General features: G+C 43.5%; 1 protein-coding gene across 2 annotated transcripts; it reads left to right on the top strand.

The window, feature by feature from the left end:
* The first annotated feature begins 14878 nt into the window (after nucleotides 1–14878).
* Nucleotides 14879–18668, top strand: LOC144496087 (glucagon family neuropeptides-like). 2 transcript variants are annotated; one of them, XM_078217050.1, is made up of 4 exons: nucleotides 14879–14982; nucleotides 17316–17450; nucleotides 17906–18013; nucleotides 18488–18668. In XM_078217050.1, exons 1-4 carry the CDS (start codon nucleotides 14882–14884, stop codon nucleotides 18666–18668), a joined length of 525 nt encoding a protein of 174 aa, XP_078073176.1. In that variant the 5' UTR covers nucleotides 14879–14881. The 2 variants fall into 2 exon arrangements, with proteins under 2 accessions (XP_078073176.1, XP_078073175.1); XM_078217049.1 differs by lacking the exon at nucleotides 17906–18013 and having other exon boundaries at nucleotides 14882–14982.
* Nucleotides 18669–19329: the final 661 nt, after the last annotated feature.

Here is a 19329-nt window from a genome sequence, read left to right as displayed (position 1 = left end):
CATATTAATATTTTTGTGACTTGTTATCATACTGTCCCCTTGCTTTCTTATGCCTTGCATATCTTTCCTTGTTTTCTCATATTTTCATCATATCATAAAAGCAAATTACTGCTGATGCTGGAATCTGAAACCAAAAGAGAAAACGCTGGAAAATCTCAGCAGGTCAGGCAGCATCTGTAAGGAGAGACGAGAGCTGACATCTGGAGAGGGTCATCTGGACTTGAAACGTCAGTTCTTTTCTCTCCTTACAGATGAACATAGAACATAGAAAGCCACAGCACAAACAGGCCCTTCGGCCCACAAGTTGCGCTGATCATATCCCTACCTCTAGGCCTATCTATAGCCCTCAATCCCATTAAATCCCATGTACTCATCCAGAAGTCTCTTAAAAGACCCCAACGGCGTACTAGCCTTCATTAATCGAGGGATTGAGTTTAGGAGTCGGGAGATAATGCTGCAGCTTTATAGGACCCTGGTTAGACCCCACTTGGAGTACTGCGCGCAGTTCTGGTCACCTCATTACAGGAAAGATGTTGAAGCCATTGAAAGGGTGCAGAGGAGATTTACAAGGATGTTGCCTGGATTGGGGGGCATGCCTTATGAGGATAGGTTGAGGGAGCTTGGTCTCTTCTCCCTGGAGAGACGAAGGATGAGAGGTGACCTGATAGAGGTTTACAAGATGTTGAGAGGTCTGGATAGGGTAGACTCTCAGAGGCTATTTCCAAGGGCTGAAATGGTTGCTACGAGAGGACACAGGTTAAGGTGCTGGGGGGTAGGTACAGAGGAGATGTCAGGGGTAAGTTTTTCACTCAGAGGGTGGTGGGTGAGTGGAATCGGCTGACGTCGGTGGTGGTGGAGGCAAACTCGTTGGGGTCTTTTAAGAGACTTCTGGATGAGTACATGGGATTTAATGGGATTGAGGGCTATAGATAGGCCTAGAGGTGGGGATGTGATCGGCGCAACTTGTGGGCCGAAGGGCCTGTTTGTGCTGTGGCTTTCTATGTTCTATGTTCATCTGTAAGGAGAGAAAAGAACTGACGTTTCAAGTCCAGGTGACCCTCTCCAGATGTCAGCTCTCGTCTCTCCTTACAGATGCTGTCAGACCTGCTAAGATTTTCCAGCGTTTTCTCTTTTGTTTTCATCATACCAGTTTTTAAAATTAATTTATGGGATGTGGGTGTCACTGGCTGGGCCAGCATTTATTACCCACCCCTAATAGACATTATGTGGCTTGCTAGGCCATTACAACAACCAACAGTGGTTCATGGTCCTCCAGATTATTACTGAATTCAAATTTCACTATCTGCTGTGGTGGGGTTCAAACCCGTGACCCCAAAGCATTACCACATGTTTCTGGATTACTAGTCCAGTGGCAATACCACTATGCCACCACCTCTTCTGCTGTCATCAAAATACCCTCCTCTCTAGTTTTGCCTACTTTTAATTTATTAATGGAACACTGAAACCTTTTAATGATCTATATTCACTTTGGAATCTACGCCCTTTTTTATTTGAAATTGTCCCATAACCTTAGCTCCATTCTGTTCAGCAATTTCTCCTGCCAGCTCACTTTAGTTACCTCACTTATTCTTTTTGAAAATCTGCCCCATTCCAACCTAATGCCTTTATTTTTGTATTAACATTTTCCTTTTTTATGCGACCCTTAGATTTCACCACTGTGATAATCCGCACGAGATCCATGAGGAATCATCGATTGATCTCCCTGTGGGGCTTGTTGAGTATGAGTTCCCCTGCTAACAGGCAATGGTTTGCCTGGCTGGAACTTATTACCTAAGCCTCTTATAAGGCAGGTCCAGGACTGGGCCACACACTGGGACTAGTGTGTGTGTACCACAGTAGTGATTTTACTTTGCATTTTGTAAATAAACTATGTTCCTTTCCAGTCAGGCTTTCTGAGTTATTCCAAGTCATTATAGAGGGTTGTTTTTCAAACTGGAGGTATGTGACCAGCAGTATGCCTCAAGGATCAGTGCTGGGTCCACTGCTATTTGTCATTTATATTAATGATTTGGATGAGAATGGGCTGAATGGCCTAATGCTGCTCCTGTGTCTTATGGAGAATTTAGGAGGCTTGGTTAGTACGTTTGCAAATTGCACCATGATTGGTGGCATAGTGGACAATGAAGAAGGTTATCTAGGATTGCAAAAGGATCTTGATCAATTGGGCCAGTGGGCTGATGAATGGCAGATAGAGTTTAATTTAGATAAATGCAAGGTGATGCATTTTGGTAGATTGAACCAGGGCAGGACTTACTCAGTTAATGGTAGGGTGTTGGGGAGAGTTATGGAACAAAGAGATCTAAGGGTACAGGTTTGTAGCTCCTTGAAAATGGAGTTAAAATGGATAGAGTGGTGAAGAAGGCATTCGGCATGCTTGGTTTCATTGGTCAAAACATTGGATACAGGAGTTGGGACTTCTTGTTGAAGTTGTACAAGACATTTTAAGGCCACACTTGGAATACTGTGTACAGTTCTGTTCACCCTACTATAGAAAGGATATTATTAAACTAGAAAGAGTGCAGGAAAGGTTTATTAGGATACTACCGGGACTTGATGTTTTGAGTTATAAGGAGAGGCTGGATAGACTGGAACTTTTTTCCTTGGAGGGTAAAAGGCTTAGAGGTGATCTTATAGAGGCCTATAAAATAATGAAGGGCATAGATAATGTAGATAGTCAATATATTTTCCCAAAGGTAGGGGAGTCTAAAACTAGAGGGCATAGGTTTAAGGTGAGAAGGGAGAGTTACAAAAGCGCCCAGAGGGGCAATTTTTTCACAAAGAGGATGGTGAGTGTCTGGAACGAGCTGCCATAAATAGTAGTAGAGGCGGGTACAATTTTGTCTTTTAAAAAGCATTTAGACAGTTACATGGGTAAGATTGGTATAGAAGGATATGGGCCAAATGCGGGCAATTAGCTTAATGGTAAAAACTGGGTGGCATGGACAAGTTGGGCCGAAGGGCCTGTTTCCAAGCTGTAAACCTCCATGACTCGATAACCACATTATGGTCACTGCTCCTTATGTGGTCAATGATGTTTAGCTCATCTACCTGATACTTTATTATCTACCATTGGATCTAGCCAATACTTAGACTTAAGAATGTCTCTGCTTTTGTCAGTGCATGAACAGAATGTTTCAACAGAAAGCTGGCATTTGGTTGAATATGGCACCAAACACCTGTAAAGCAGAGTCATTGGTGAAGTTAAGTGAAAGACTCTCCAGTGGCTGGGATCATACCTAGCACATAAAAAGATATTCATGGTTGTTGGACAGCAATCATTGCAGCCTAAGGAAATTGCTTCAGGAGTTTTTCAGAAAGGTGCAACTGTCTACAGCTACTTCATCTGTAATTTTCTTTCCAATACAAGGTCAGCAGTGAACCTAATTTCTGATAACTTCACGGTGTTTAGCTCAATTCAAGACTCCTCTCATAATGAAGTAGCCCTTGCCAGTCTATAACAGGAATTCAATTACATCCAGACTTGGACTGACAAGTAACAAGTAATCTCTGAGCCATACAGATGTCAAGTAATGATCATCTTGAACAAAAAGAAAGCCCAGTCATGTCCTCTGAATCTTAGTGCTATTATCAAAGCGATGCCCCATACCATCCACGTCTGGTCATTATTAATGATAAACTTAACTATACCAGCCATATGAACACCATGGCTGTAAAAGTACTTTTGTGATGAATATCTCATTTCATGATGCCTCAAGTAGTTTTCAATATCTACAAAGAAAAACCAGGAATGCAAGGCAATATGCACCAGTCAGCTGGATGGATGCTGCAACAACATTTATCTTATTTTGGGGTGAATCATTAAAACTAAATTAACAAATTAAGGGACAAAATAAAAAGGCAGCCCCTTAAAGGGATACTGCATCAAACAAGAACAAATTCTAAAGGAAATTTAAAACATTAAAACAAAAGGTGATTAATAATGCAAACCAGTCCCTCCAGTGCCCACCAGGCATGGAAAGCCTTGGTCGAGCTGGTGGATACCATGTGCTCCTTCTCCAAGGACACCCAGCTGTGAACATGACAACATGTATAAAGCTCAACATTATCCAAGGGAAAGCAAAACACTCAGCTGGCACTCCTGCCACTGGACTCAATATCCATACCTTCCACCACGAGCATACAGTGGTTGTATACATACAGTCTGTTCAATGTATTGTAACAACTCACCAGGCTTATTTCCCAGCAACATTACTTCTATCCCCAAAACACCAAGAGCAGCAACATAATGGGAATACCAACACCTCTAAGATTCCCTTCCAAGTAACTAACCATCCAGTTTTGGACATACATCGGCATTCTTCACTGACTCTGGGTCAAGATTCTGGAATTCCTAGCCTAACATCATCAAGGGAGTATTATCAAAACAAGGACTCCAATGGTGACAAGTTGAAAGCTCACCACTCTCTGATTTGATTTGATTTATTATTGTCACATGTATTAACATACAGTGAAAAGTAATGTTACTTGCGTGCTATACAAAACATACCATTCATAGAGAAGGAAATGAGAGAGTGCAGAATGTAGTGTTACAGTCATAGCTAGGGTGTAGAGAAAAATCAACTTAATTCAAGGTAAGTCCATTCAAAAGTCTGACAGCAGCAGGGAAAAAGCTGTTCTTGAGTCGGTTGGTATGTGACCTCAGACTTTTGTATCTTTTTCCCGAAGGAAGAAGGTGGAAGAGAGAATGTCCGGGGTGCGTGGGATCCTTAATTATTCTGGCTGCTTTGCTGAGGCAGAGGGAAGTGTAGACAGAGTCAATGAATGGGAGGCAGGATGAGAGCAAGTTGGGAACAGGAATGAAAAGTGACTTTGCCGCCATTGTCCACATCATGTAAAGAAATAAACTGAAATAGCAGAGTGTCTTGCGGAGCCCTTACTTTTGTGTTTAATTGAATGTTTCAGCTTAAGAGGACAGTCTAGCTATGTAATAACAAGGTGTAAGGGCTAACTAGAATGCTTGCAAGAATCATATCTGAGGGAACTATAGCAGGTTCCAGTGCGTACAGATTTTTAAAGTTCTCCACAGAGAAGTTTTACTGATGGGAAGGAGAGCAGGTTTGGCATTCAGGAAGATGACCAACCAAAGGAATAACACAGGTAACAACCTGACCCTGACAGTCAGTGCTACACTACCAACCTTTGTATGGCAATCAATGTAGGAAGTAGTTCAATTACCTACCAGTCTTGAGAGATAAGAGACGTCAATTCGTAACAATACAGCGTAAAAAGCAAACTTCACATTTGTAGACACCCTCTTGTGCTGAATACTACAACTTAGCAGATATTTTCAAAACCCTTCACACATTTTTCCTCTCTCCCTAATGTTAGATTGTGTTTATTCATACACAATCTATCATTAGGGAGGAACTAAAAGCCTGACATGGTGTATTTGCTTGTATCTTACACTTGCTATCATCCCAATTAACGACTGTTCACCACAGCCTGTGTTGCATTCCACATGATAGGAAGTAGAAAGTTTTCACGCTACGTATTTGCTTTTTAGTATATAAAGTATTGCATTGCTGATTCAAGTGAACAGCCACAGATGGATGGCATCCCATTGTCTCTGAACTTTAATTACAAATGAAGAGGAAGCCCTGCTACTTGGGTAGGTCTGCAGAGGAACATTGGAAGTAGGAAGCAGAGAGTAATGGTCAATGGATATTTTTCGGTCTGTAAGAAGATTTGTAGTGGTGACTCCCAGGGGTCAGTATTGGGACCCTTGCTTTCGCTGTTATATATTAGTGATCTAGATCTTGACGTGACAATTTCAAAGTTTGCAGATGATACAAAACTTGGAAGTATTGTAAAATGTGAAGAATACAGTGTAGAACTTCAAAACGACATAGACAAGTTGGTGGAGTGGGCAAATAGGTGGCAGATGAAGTTCAATTCAAAGAAGTGTGAGGTGATGGAGAGACAATATAAAATAAGGGGTAAAATTCTTGAGAGGGTGCAGGTTGGGGCCGGCATGGTAGCACAGTGGTTAGCACTGCTGCTTCACAGCCCCAGGGATCTGGGTTCGATTCCTGGCTTGGATCACTGTCTGTGTGGAGTTTGCACGTTCTCCCCGTGTCTGAGTGGGTTTCCACTGGGTGCTCCGGTTTCCTCCCACATTCTAAAAGACATGCTGGTTAGGTGCATTGACCTGAACAGGTGCCGGGCTGTGGCGACTAGGGGAATTTCACAGTAATTTCATTGCAGTGTTAATGTAAGCCTTACTTGTGACTAATAAAAAAAGAATAGAGGACATATGTTTGCATAGATCATTGAAGATGGCAGGACAGGTAGAGAGAGCAGTTATAAAATGGATAGTACTCTAGGCTTTATTAATAGGGGCAAAGAGTACAAGAGCAAAGAGGTTATGCTGAACTTATACAAGAATCATAGAATCATAAAGTGCACAAGAGGCCCTTCAGCTCATCGACATGTGATACTATTAAACCTCAGATGGGGTATTGTGTACAGTTCTGGACACCACACTATAGGAGTGATGTAAAGGCATTGGAAAAGCGGTGTACAAAAATGGTTCCAGTGATTCCTCAATGGTTCCAGCAATGAGGATAGGTTGGAGAGGTTGGGACTGTTCTCCTTGGAGAGAAGAAAGCAAAGAGGAGATTTGATAGAGATGTTCAAAATCATAAGAGGCTGGGCAGAGTAGACAGAGAGAAACTGTTCCTGGTCATAAAAGGATCAAAAATGAGAAGATGCAGATTTAAAGTGATTTGCAAAAGAAGCAAATGTGATGCAAAAAGCTTTTTCACACAATGTGTGATTTGGGTCTGGAATGCACTGGCTGGAAGTGTGGTGGAGGCAGGTTCAATCCAGATATTCAAGATGCATTCAATGATTACTTGAATAGTAACAATGTGCAGGTGTACAGGGAAAAGACAGGGGAATGGCGCTAAAACATGATGCTTGTTTGGAGAGCCGGTTCAGACATGATGGGCCAAATGACCCCCTTCTGCACTGTAACAATTCTGTGATTCTGTGATTCAGTCACACACATAGAACATAGAACATTACAGCGCAGTACAAGCCCTTCGGCCCTTGATGTTGCGCCGACCAGTGAAACCAATCTAAAGCCCATCTAACCTACGCTATTCCAATATCATCCATATGTTTATCCAATGACCATTTAAATGCCCTTAATGTTGGTGAGTCCACTACTGCTGCAGGCAGGGCATTCTACATCCTTACCACTCTCTGAGTGAAGAACCTACCTCTGACATCTGTCCTATATCTACCACCCCTCAATTTAAAGCTATGTCCCCTCATGCCAGCTATCATCATCCGAGGAAAAAGGCTCTCACTATCCACCCTATCTAATCCTCTGACATTCTTGAATGCCTCTATTAAGTCACCTCTTAACCTTCTTCTCTCTAATGAAAACAACCTCAAGCCCCTCAGCCTTTCCTCATAAGACCTTCCCACTATACCAGGCAACATCCTAGTAAATCTCCTCTGCACCCTTTCCAGTGCATCCACATCCTTCCTATAATGCTGTGACCAGAACTGTACGCAATACCCCAGGTGCGGCTGCACCAGAGTTTTGTACAGCTGCAACATGACGTCCTGGCTCCGAAACTCAATCCCTCTACCAATAAAAGCTAACACTCTGTACGCCTTCTTAACAACCCTATCAACCTGGGTGCCAACTTTCAGGGATCTATGCACATGGACACCGAGATCTCTCTGTTCATCCACACTACCAAGTATCTTACCATTAGCCCAATATTCTGTAATCGTGTTACTCCTTCCAAAGTGAATCACCTCACACTTTTCCGCATTGAACTCCATTTACCACCTCTCAGCCCAGCACTGCAGCTTGTTGTCACATGTATTAACATACAGTGAAAAGTAATGTTACTTGCGTGCTATACAAAACATACCATTCATAGAGAAGGAAATGAGAGAGTGCAGAATGTAGTGTTACAGTCATAGCTAGGGTGTAGAGAAAAATCAACTTAATTCAAGGTAAGTCCATTCAAAAGTCTGACAGCAGCAGGGAAAAAGCTGTTCTTGAGTCGGTTGGTGCATGACCTCAGACTTTTGTATCTTTTTCCCGAAGGAAGAAGGTGGAAGAGAGAATGTCCGGGGTGCGTGGGATCCTTAATTATTCTGGCTGCTTTGCCGAGGCAGAGGGAAGTGTAGACAGAGTCAATGAATGGGAGGCAGGATGAGAGCAAGTTAACCTGCAACAACCTTCCGCACTGTCCACAACTCCACCGACTTTAGTGTCATCTGCACATTTACTAACCCATCCTTCTACGGCCTCATCCAGGTCATTTATAAAAATGACAAACAGCAGTGGCCCCAAAACAGATCCTTGTGGTACACCACTAGTAACTGAACTCCAGGATGAACATTTCCCATCAATCACCACCCTCTGTCTTCTTACAGCTAGCCAATTCCTGATCCAAACTGCTAAACCACCCTCAATCCCATGCCTCCGTATCTTCTACAATAGCTTACCATGGGGAACCTTATCAAACGCTTTACTGAAATCCATATACACCACATCAACTGCTTTACCCTCATCCACCTCTTTGGTCACCTTCTCAAAGAACTAAATAAGGTTTGTGAGGCACAACCTACCCTTCACAAAACCGTGTTGACTATCCTTAATCAAATTATTCCTTTCTAGATGATTATAAATCCTATCTCTTATAATCCTTTCCAAAACTTTGCCCACAACAGAAGTAAGGCTCACTGGTCTATAATTACCAGGGTTGTCTCTACTTCCCTTCTTGAACAAGGGGACAACATTTGCTATCCTCCAGTCTTCTGGCACTACTCCTGTAGACAATGACGACATAAAGATCAAAGCCAAAGGCTCTGCAATCTCCTCCCTAGCCTCCCAGAGAATCCTGGGATAAATCCCATCTGGCCCAGGGGACTTATCTATTTTCACACTTTCCAGAATTGCTAACACCTCCTCCTTATTAACCTCAATCCCGTCTAGTCCAATAGCCTGTATCTCAGTATTCTCCTCGACAACATTGTCTTTTTCCTGCGTGAGTACTGACGAAAAATATTCATTTAGCGCCTCTCCTATCTCTTCAGGCTCCACGCACAACTTCCCACTACTGTCCTTGATTGGCCCTAATCTTACCCTAGTCATTCTTTTATTCCTGACATGCCTATAGAAAGCTTTAGGGTTTTCCTTGATCCTACCTGCCAAAGACTTCTCATGTCCCCTCCTGGCTCTTCTTAACTCTCTCTTTAGGTCCTTCCTGGCTAACTTGTAACTCTCAAGCGCCCTAACTGAGCCTTCACGTCTCATCTTCACATAAGTCTCCTTCTTCCTCTTCACAAGAGATTCAACTTCTTTAGTAAACCACGGTTCCCTCACTCGACCATTTCCTCCCTGCCTGACAGGTACATACTTATCAAGGACACCCAGTAGCTGTTCCTTGAACAAGCTCCACATTTCAATTGTGCCCATCTCCTGCAGTTTCCTTCCCCAACCTATGCATCCTAAATCTCTCCTAATCGCATCATAATTTCCTTTCCCCCAGCTATAACTCTTGCCCTTCGGTATATACCTATTCCTTTCCATCGCTAAAGTAAACATAACCGAATTGTGGTCACTATCACCAAAGTGCTCCCCTACCTCCAAATCTAACACCTGGTCTGGTTCATTACCCAGTACCAAATCCAATGTGGCCTCGCCTCTTATTGGCCTATCTAGATACTGTGTCAGGAAACCCTCTGCACACATTGGACAAAAACTGACCCATCTAAAGTACTCGAACTATAGCTTTTCCAGTCAATATTTGCAAAGTTAAAGTCCCCCATAACAACTACCCTGTTACTTTCGTTCCTATCCAGAATCATCTTTGCAATCTTTCCTCTACATCTCTAGAACTTTTCGGAGGCCTATAGAAAACTCCCAACAGGGTGACCTCTCCTTTCCTGTTTCTAACCTCAGCCCATACTACCTCAGTAGACGAGTCCTCATCAAACGTCCTTTCTGCCACCGTAATACTGTCCTTGACTAACAATGCCACACCTCCACCTCTTTTACAACCTTCCCTGCTCTTACTGAAACATCTAAACCCTGGAACCTGCAACAACTATTCCTGTCCCTGCTCTATCCATGTCCCCGAGATGGCCACAACATCGAAGTCCCAGGTACCAACCCATGCTGCAAGTTCACCCACCCTATTCCGGATGCTCCTGGCATTGAAGTATACACACTTCAAACCACCTTCCTGCCTGCCAGTACACTCCTGCGACACTGAAACCTTATCCATGACCTCACTACTCTCAACCTCCTGTACACTGGATCTACAATTCAGGTTCCCACCCCCCTGCTGAATTAGTTTAAACCCTCCCGAAGAGCATTAGCAAATTTCCCCCCCAGGATATTGGTACCCCTCTGGTTCAGGTATAGACCATCCCGTTTGTAGAGGTCCCACCTACCCCAGAATGAGCCCCAATTGTCCAGGTATCTGAATCCCTCCCTCCTGCACCATCCCTATAGCCACGTGTTCAACTGCTCTCTCTCCCTATTCCTCTCCTCACTATCACGTGGCACGGGTAACAAACCAGAGATAACAACTCTGTTTGTTCTAGCCCGAAGCTTCCACCTTAACTCCCTGAATTTCTGTCTTACATCCCCATCCCTTTTCCTACCTATGTCTTGGCTGCCTATGTGAACCACAACCTGGGGCTGGTCCCCCTCCCCCTTAAGGATCCCAAAAACACGATCCGAGACATCACAGACCCTGGCATCTGGGAGACAACACACCAGCCGCGAGTCTCTCTCGTTCCCACAGAATCTCCTATCTATCCCCCTATCTATGGAGTCCCCAATAACTAATGCTCTACTCCTCTCCCCCTTCCCTTCTCAGCAACAAGGGAAGACTCTGTGCCAGACACCAATGAGGTTAACTCTTAATTACATTTTGCAGCAACTTAGCAAGCCACTCAAATACATGAATCTTCATCAAATAATGTAAAGAACAAAAATAGCCAGATCACTCAGCTATGTGATCTATGTGCTATTAGACATTGAATTAGGACTCAACAAATTCAACCAACCCATTTGACCCTGCAAAGTCCAATTCACTAACATCTGGAAACTGGTGCCAAAATTGAGAGAGCTGTCCCATAGACTTGTCAACCAACAGTTTTATATTGTTATACACACAGAACCACCACTCCATTACATTTAATGACATTATAATTATCACCTTCTCCATCATAGAAACAGGAGTAGGCCATTCAGCCCTTCAAGCCTGCTCCGCCATTCATTTTGGTCAGGGTTGATAATCGAATTCAATATCCTAATCCCCCTTCCGTCCATATCCCCTTCGCCCCAAGATCCATATCTAATATGTTTACCCCACTAATCCCCCTGACACGAAGGGACAATTTATCATGGCCAATCAACCTAACCCACACATCTTTAGAGTGTGGGAGGAAACTGGAGCACCCGGGAAAACCCACGCAGACATGGGGAGAGCATGCAAACTCCACACAGACAGTCACCCGAGACTGGAATTGAACCCCAGTGCTGTGAGGCAGCAGTGCTAACCACTGTGCCACTAGTATTTATCAAAGTCCACTGGACCTTCCAGATAAATGTTTTGGCTATTAGAGCAGATTAAAGGTAAGATATTATGTCATGTGTAGATCAAAGCCTTTATTTATAAGGCCCTTGTGCTTGATTGGCAGATTAACCTAACTTAAACACTCATGGTCTCCATCACCATCTTACTGTGGTTGCAGAGTGTGGATAATGCTACAAGGTACACTGCACCAACTTGCCAATGGTTCCTACAACAGCAACTGCCAAATTTGGTGACCTCCACCACCTAGGCAAGACAACGGCAGCAGGCGCATGGAACTATACTGCAGTTCCTTCAACGTGACTGGTTTGGAACTTGTACTTAATCGCAACTTAGGAAGACCTTCGTCACAGGGAAAGCAAATCAATGAAGAAAGCCCACTGTCACTTGCTCAGGGCATCTGGGGATGAGCAATAAATGCTGGCCTTGTAATGACGCCCACAGCACAGGAACGAATAATGAAGAAAACCAGCTTCCACCCGAAACAAAAAAAGTAAAACTTGGTCAAGAAAAACACACACACACGTCATCGTCCTTCGGGGACGAATATCTTTTCACGAAGTTACCGAACAGAAAGCGATTCAGTCAATAAAATTACACATCATCCTGCTGCCAGTCATACAGTCTTACAGTTACAAAAAGTGATGAACAATAAAGGAGGAATAAAATCGTGCGTTACACTGTAACTAGAAACTAGAAACTAGTGGAGAGAATTGCGCCCTGGTAATTCAGACCGCTTTCAGAGCAACTTCATTTTGCCTAAAAACGCATGAGGCAACTCGCCGAGTGTCTGTTTGAACACGAGGGGGAGCTCTGATATCGTATTTGCATTTTCAGACAGTCAGGACGTGGGGGTGGGAATGCTGTAGTAAATTTAAAACTAATCACCTCATAATTGCTTTAGGGATGTGTACAGGAAATGCTAAATGATCATCCGTTGCCCCTCAAGACGCTGACAGCGTACAGTAAATGTGCAAAAGGATTTATGAGAACTCAGGTGTTCATTTTGTGACCAAATCGTGCAGTGTTGTACTTTATAGGACGGCACTGATATATCATCGTTCATATGACAATGAATTCAAGAGCACGTGCTTGACTTTTTAACATGTTTTTTTAAAAGAGCAAACGAACGTGCTGATTATAATTGCGTACCAAGATCCTGTGAGGGCGTCATATTCCACTTTGGAGTCAATATACAAAACAGCCTTATTTTAGGTAATTTATCATGCTTAAAATCAAATTGATCCAAAAAACTTGAACAAATGTGAACAAAACAACCTTTCACAGCCATGTTGTGATCATTTTTGTTCTCCCTCTATGTATCTGTTTAGTGTGATTTGACTTCGGTTAACACAAAGGAGGCAGCTGAATGGCATGGCCCTCATTAGGGTTCCTTTTTAAATGCAAGGTCAAATCACTAAAAGCAAGTTTTATTTTTAAAGTGGTTTTACTGGCGATCTGAAGCAAATGAAAGGCTGCCCATGGTTGAGAAACTAATGGAAACAGCTATGAGAGATTGTCTTCAGAGAACTCTCCTACAATGTACTCTGTGTGAAAAATTAGCTCGGGATAATAAGAGAACAGCACTTGAAATGCCCCCGGTGAGAGGCTTTGAGTACGGAGGAATCTGTTCTGCTGTTTTCATATGATTCACCCATTGACATGCACGACTTTTGCATTTGCAGAACTCCTGTGAAAGTATGGTTTCAGGCTTTGAATTAATAACCCCCTTACTAATGTACTCACTAACACAAAAGCAGCGATCCAGGAGCTGGTGTGGTGCATCACTTATTACTTACTATTGAAATGAAAGCTAGTTGCAGTGGGTCCAAAAAAGCTTCGGTTTTGTTAGAATACAATGCTATTGTTCAAAAGATTTTTAAACAAATGTTTCAAAGGTGGAGTTGGACATTTCCTTATTAAACAATTAGGGAGACCAAAGGTTGGGGGGAGGTGGGGGTATCATCTTCGAACCAAAGTTCTTAGGATATCATCAGATATTGGATGATACTCACAAGAGAGACGAAATGCCACCACTTTTCACTTTGGATTACACCAAGATTGGTGTTGATAGAATATTAAAACGAGTTAGGTGCTGGACCCTGGCTAACACTTCGAGTATACTAACCAACAAGACGAGTAGTCAAAGGGGGTGAACTAACGTCAGTATGAGGTCTCTTTAGCCCAGACTTTATAGTCTTGGGTTCAGACACTTTGAGAATTAAAGTCAAGCTATGTCGATGCTGTAAATACCCTTGATGCTTGTTTCATGGTGACACCTTCCACAGATTTCAACTTTGTCAATGTGGATAGCGCGATCATCGTTCAATGCATGTTTCCAAAACTTTGCGATTTGTTTTGGCCAAGAAATTACAGTTGGCCCCTATCCTGGTTGACGTGGCAACACATTACTTTGTACGGTCCATTTCCCTTTACTTAGCATTAGTTTTATCATCGTGACACAGTTGAGTTATTGGTTTTTTTTGTTATTGACACGAGAATCCTAAAAGTGGCCGGATAAACCTTGGCACAATGAGCACCGCAATAGAATGTTTAATTTGGTATAAGTGTTTATGAGTGGGTTATGACTTTGGCCAGATAAACGATGAGAAAGAAAGAGTGTTATATTCCGGGAGGACTATCGCAAGCTGATGACGTCTGTTGGTGATACATGGTCTTAACGTGACTTGCACCGGCTCTGAAAAGAAGGGAAGCAGTCTGATTCATGAATAAAAATCCGGGTGCAAGTGTACAACAAACAATAGTCCATAAAAAAAGCTAAGATGTAGACAAATGTTTACAAAGACATCTGTTGCTATGTGTATTTCAAACAGTGTTTGCGAAGATTTCTGATAATTGCATATATATATATAATAGCGTAGAACGGTGGCAAGTTGAACGGCACCAGAATCTCAGCGACGCCTCAGTGAATTGCCGTGAGGAAGATTTGATCAGATTCAGAGCTAAACCTGGACCAGATCGTACACAACACTCAGCCAACCTGCAATAGGTATGCGAGAGCCAGCAAAGTTACGATCTAACTACTGGCCGCTTCTGTCTTACCACGGGATAGGAGATCGAGAGATAGACTTTGTTTTGTTTTGGAAGGATGCACAATATTTAATTTTTTTTAAAAACTTTTTATTTCTCAAATGCCAGGTTGAGGCGCTCATCAAGTCGCAGTTAATTTGTTGAGAGAATTAAACGCGGATGTTGCTTTCTGGGTTTTAAACTTTCGAAATTCACTTTACAGATTAAGAATGTCTAACAAAGCGACGATAGCATTTATGGTTGTGTACGGGATCATAATGCATTGCAGTGTCTACTGTACACCGGCTGGAGTGAAGTACCCAGGATTTAGGTAGGTAACTCTGGCCCGGTCATTCATTTCTCTTTGCACGTCTTTCTGATTCGGATCTTTTCTTTGTTACCCCTTTACTTCTCAGCATTGTGTTGCCTTGCCTTCTTTCCCTTGGTCTTCCCTCTGTAAAGTGACTGCTTCCACTGGATCCTCTCACCCCCCCTTCCCATGTGGAGACTTTCTACTTGTTGACAGCGAGTGATGCGAGTGCGATCCTGGGCGCCCCGCTCCGGCGAAGCCTCCAGATTTTTATCTGCCAGTCTTGCGCAGCGTGCGAAATAGGACGGGATGTGAGCGAAGGCGAGGAGCAGAGAGAGAGAGGGAGGGAGAGACAGGGAGAGGTTGAAAATTATCATTACATGGACATAGAGTTAATGCCGCGGCATGGGGAAATATAGAAAATGTGACATTACAATAGAAAGAGACGGGAAGGCGGAATAATGGAGAAGTTACTGAAGATTCAGGAAGAGGAAAAGGGAAGATGTGAAAGAGGCAGTCGGGGGCAGAGCCACAAAACCACGCCAGTTTATTCATCTGAAGGAGTTGGAGGAAAGCCCTTTGCAAGTGGTACGATGTTGCATTTGGTGTATTTGATGCCGAGTTGTAATTCGTCTCCGTGTTGTGGCAGAACCGCCCTAGCAGAATCCCAGCCCTTCAGTCAGGTCGCAACAAGGGATGGATTTTCGGAGCGAGCCGAAGGGGCTGTGTCAGTCAGTGCTGCTTTATTTAAGGATGTGTATGTGTGTGTGTGTGTGGGGCGGGGGGGGGGGGGGGCGGTGTTGAGATGAAAGCTTACCGCAATCGAGAGGGAAAAGGCAGAATGCTTAGCATTGGTAGTGGACAGGAGAAAATACACATTTCCGTGCATTGAGTGGACGGCACAGGAAGTAGAGTTTGCCTGGATGCTGTGTGCTTGCTCTGATGGAGTGGAGTGATTGCAGAGACAGAGCCTAATGGGATTCCCGGGAGGGTCCGTGTAAAATCGCGTCAATTACTGTCATGGGGCGAGTAGGAGGAGGAGGGAGAAGCCAGCATTGCTAAAGGCTGCATTAGATCAGCAGCGTTTATTAGATGCACGACTTTAGAAAACTACAGTCCATCACTTACCGAAATTCAAATAAAAACTGTTGAAGATTTTCCCAGGTTTGGAGGTAATGTTTCTTTGTTTTTAGTGATGCTGTAATTTTAGTGATTTTTTTTAAAATTCTAGGATACATTGGGGAAGTTGCAGGGTGGGAAATGGGTGTATAGGACGATCAAATACTGGCAGGAAGATTCCTGTATCGCCAGTAAACGGGGCGGGACCCATAGCTCAGTCAGGCCAAAGAGTTCTTGTAACCATCCGGGAGACCAAGAAAACTGTCAACATTCCTGGCATGGCTACTGGAATCAGCATTGAATAGACAGGATGGCGGATTGTGTGCTTAGAACCCCTTTCATTGGTGTGCGGGGGTTGTGAAGGTAACTTGAATAGGGACTGTTTAAAGCTTCGAGCATGAGGAGTGTCTGTTTGATGCTCGGCCTCTGGTTTCCTGAGCGCGGCGAGTCGGACATTAGGAATAGATCTCTGTTACTGGGCACGGTGCATTATTTTGCTTCAATGATGGTTGATTTGCCGATGATATTTTTTTGTCCCAACACCGGAGAGAATTCACCATTCCGATCAAGCACGCCTGGCGTCAGGTGTTTGATGTGAACGATGTTGACTGAGGGGATTGTCAGCAGTTGTAACGATTACTGGTTATTGGTTTGTTTTCTGATGGCTGTTTCTGTGGTTGGGCTAGGGGTACATACGGAGGACCGCGCTGATTCCATGTTAGTTTATTTGAAAACGATACGAGCGGGTTAAAGTAACGAAATCTGACTTTACGTCTCATTACATATCCTGACCTTACCCTGGGGGACAGGAACATTTTGAACTTTTCGTTCCGCCTGGCCACAGGAGCAGGTTTGTACACAGCTGTCTTTCAATTATTCATAGCGGAGCGCGAAGTCCCGGGAGAATAGGGCAGTGTACAATACCAGAAAGATTCTTGTAGTGTCCTGGGGATTTCCATTAACTGGGCTATGAATTACTTATGGCATTGAAGAACGTCAGAACAAGTTGGGCCCCACTTGCCAGTTTGCGCACGTCTGGTCCATGGGTCCCGGTAGATTCTCCCCTCCCAGCGACGTCTAATCTCTAATACTAAACACAGCTCATCTCCGGCTCCGGGAAACAAGTAAATCATAAAGCCGGGAACAAAAGCAAGCAAGAATGTTCGCCACCAACCGCTTCCTAACCCTCCACCAACTGGTGAGTACAGATTTTCATCTTGTTATTGTTTCCCCAGGGTTGAAGATGAGGCGTATGATGAAGAGGGGAACTCACTACCCGACCTGACTTACGAAACTGATCGAAACGGCATCCGGATTCCCTCACCGGTAATTGATGATGTGAACACGTTATACTACCCGCCGGAGAAAAGGTGATTCATTTCATTTCATTTCTGTGCGAAAATATCCCGAAATCTTACCCACTGACGGCGTTACATCAGAACTTTCTGTTGGATTTATTTGCATGTTTACTTCTCAAACATTGGTTTTATAATTAGGACACCGCCCCCAATTATTGAAGAAGTCCCGAAAGGGTTAAGCAGAACAGGAGAGCACAAAACGCTGGCTTCTTTTAAAAAAAACAGCGTAAATTTATGTTAATCAATTCAATAATTACCATGCCAGCAGCTCCGCAATGTCGAGTGATTCAAAATTCTGCAATATCTTCGCGGTGTTCATTTCAGAGAATAGGAAGCAGGGGGGTTGTAGCGACATTGTCAGCGGCCCCCCGTTTCTATTTTGAACAAATAGTGAATGTCTGTGTTTGGGTTCCAGTGGTGAATCACTGATATGTTTTTGTCTTCGACATGGCCTTTGTGTATCTCAGAACGGAAAGACACGCGGATGGGCTATTAAATAAACGCCTAAGAGCATTGTTGGCGCAGGAAATAACGAGAGAATTCGTGCACTCCCTCATCCCTTCCAAACGCAATGGGTAAGTTTGCAACACTTGATCGTAATCTTAAAATTGCAACGCCCCAAAGTATCGCCTTGCCTTTCTGGTACTTTATTGAGGCTGCTTTGCTGCTTTACCGCCATTCCATCTCGCTTATTCCACTCCCTTTATTAATTTTCTTTGCCCCATTGTCTCCTTCAATCTGCTAAACCCATATTGGACCCATCACCCAAGCCCCACCCTTGGGAGTGGGACTGTTTGCATTACCGTTCTGAAGATCCAGAACACCATGCCTTGTTCTGTGTTCGATAAAGTCCCCAAGAAGTAACAGTGCTCTTAAAAAAGGAAATACTTAAGAATCCCACTGATCTGAACTAACCGGCTCAACATTTCAAGGAACGAGTTGGAATGGCGCGAGTTTAGCGCAGGGCACGTTTTAATCTATAAAGGAGTTGTGGATATTATTACATTGCAAGCGGTCTCGGAGTCTTGATTTTATTTTTCCATCGGCAGTGGCAGCAGTGTTGAGAAGGATACAGAACCTCTGTCAAAGCGACACTCCGATGGCATCTTCACCGACAGCTACAGCCGCTACAGGAAACAGATGGCTGTCAAGAAATACCTGGCAGCTGTCCTGGGGAAAAGGTATAAACAAAGAGTTAAAAATAAAGGACGCCGAGTATTCTATTTGTAGCGATGAGTGACCACCCACCCTACGTATACAGCCCTATCCAAGATTCGTTTCAAACGACTGAATGATCATCGCTCCTCTGTTATTTAAACATGTATTTATGTATGAAGTAAAGCCATTAAAAACGAATATTTTGATAAAAATATTGTTTTTTGTAAAACACTATAAGAACGCACAAATCTACTTTGTGGACGATTCATTTTTGGGTTATATATTGCAGAGCAGTTCATATAAAGTGTGCACAAGAACAATATCCGACTGAGTGCTGGTTTTATATGAGATACATAGCTATAGTCGGTGTAGGTATGCGGGGATATTGTTGCTGTTTGTGTGTGCATATACTGTATTCAAACTAAAATTAAAAGGATAGTGTTTTTCATCCACAACAGCCCTGAAGATATTAATATTGCCCACATTTTCGACGACATAGACATTGATGCTCTGCTTAGGCTGCTTGAAGGGGATTATGATATTGGTTTGGGAGAATTGCTGCAGCAGATCTCCTTGTCGGTGAGTTCCAGCACGGGCTGCTTTCACACGAGACAAATCGAAGTAATGCTCCACCCCGCACATTGCCGAGTAGCTCGTCGACATTGCAAATCGACTTCAAACTCACATGTCGCGTCTAGTCACCAGGTTGAAAACAGCCGAGCTCACTCGAACG

The sequence above is a fragment of the Mustelus asterias genome, chromosome 7 (assembly GCF_964213995.1).
Source record: "Mustelus asterias chromosome 7, sMusAst1.hap1.1, whole genome shotgun sequence".
Lineage (NCBI taxonomy): Eukaryota > Metazoa > Chordata > Chondrichthyes > Carcharhiniformes > Triakidae > Mustelus > Mustelus asterias.
Note: the sequence above shows the minus strand (reverse complement) of the source record. Positions and strands in the feature narration are given on the sequence as shown.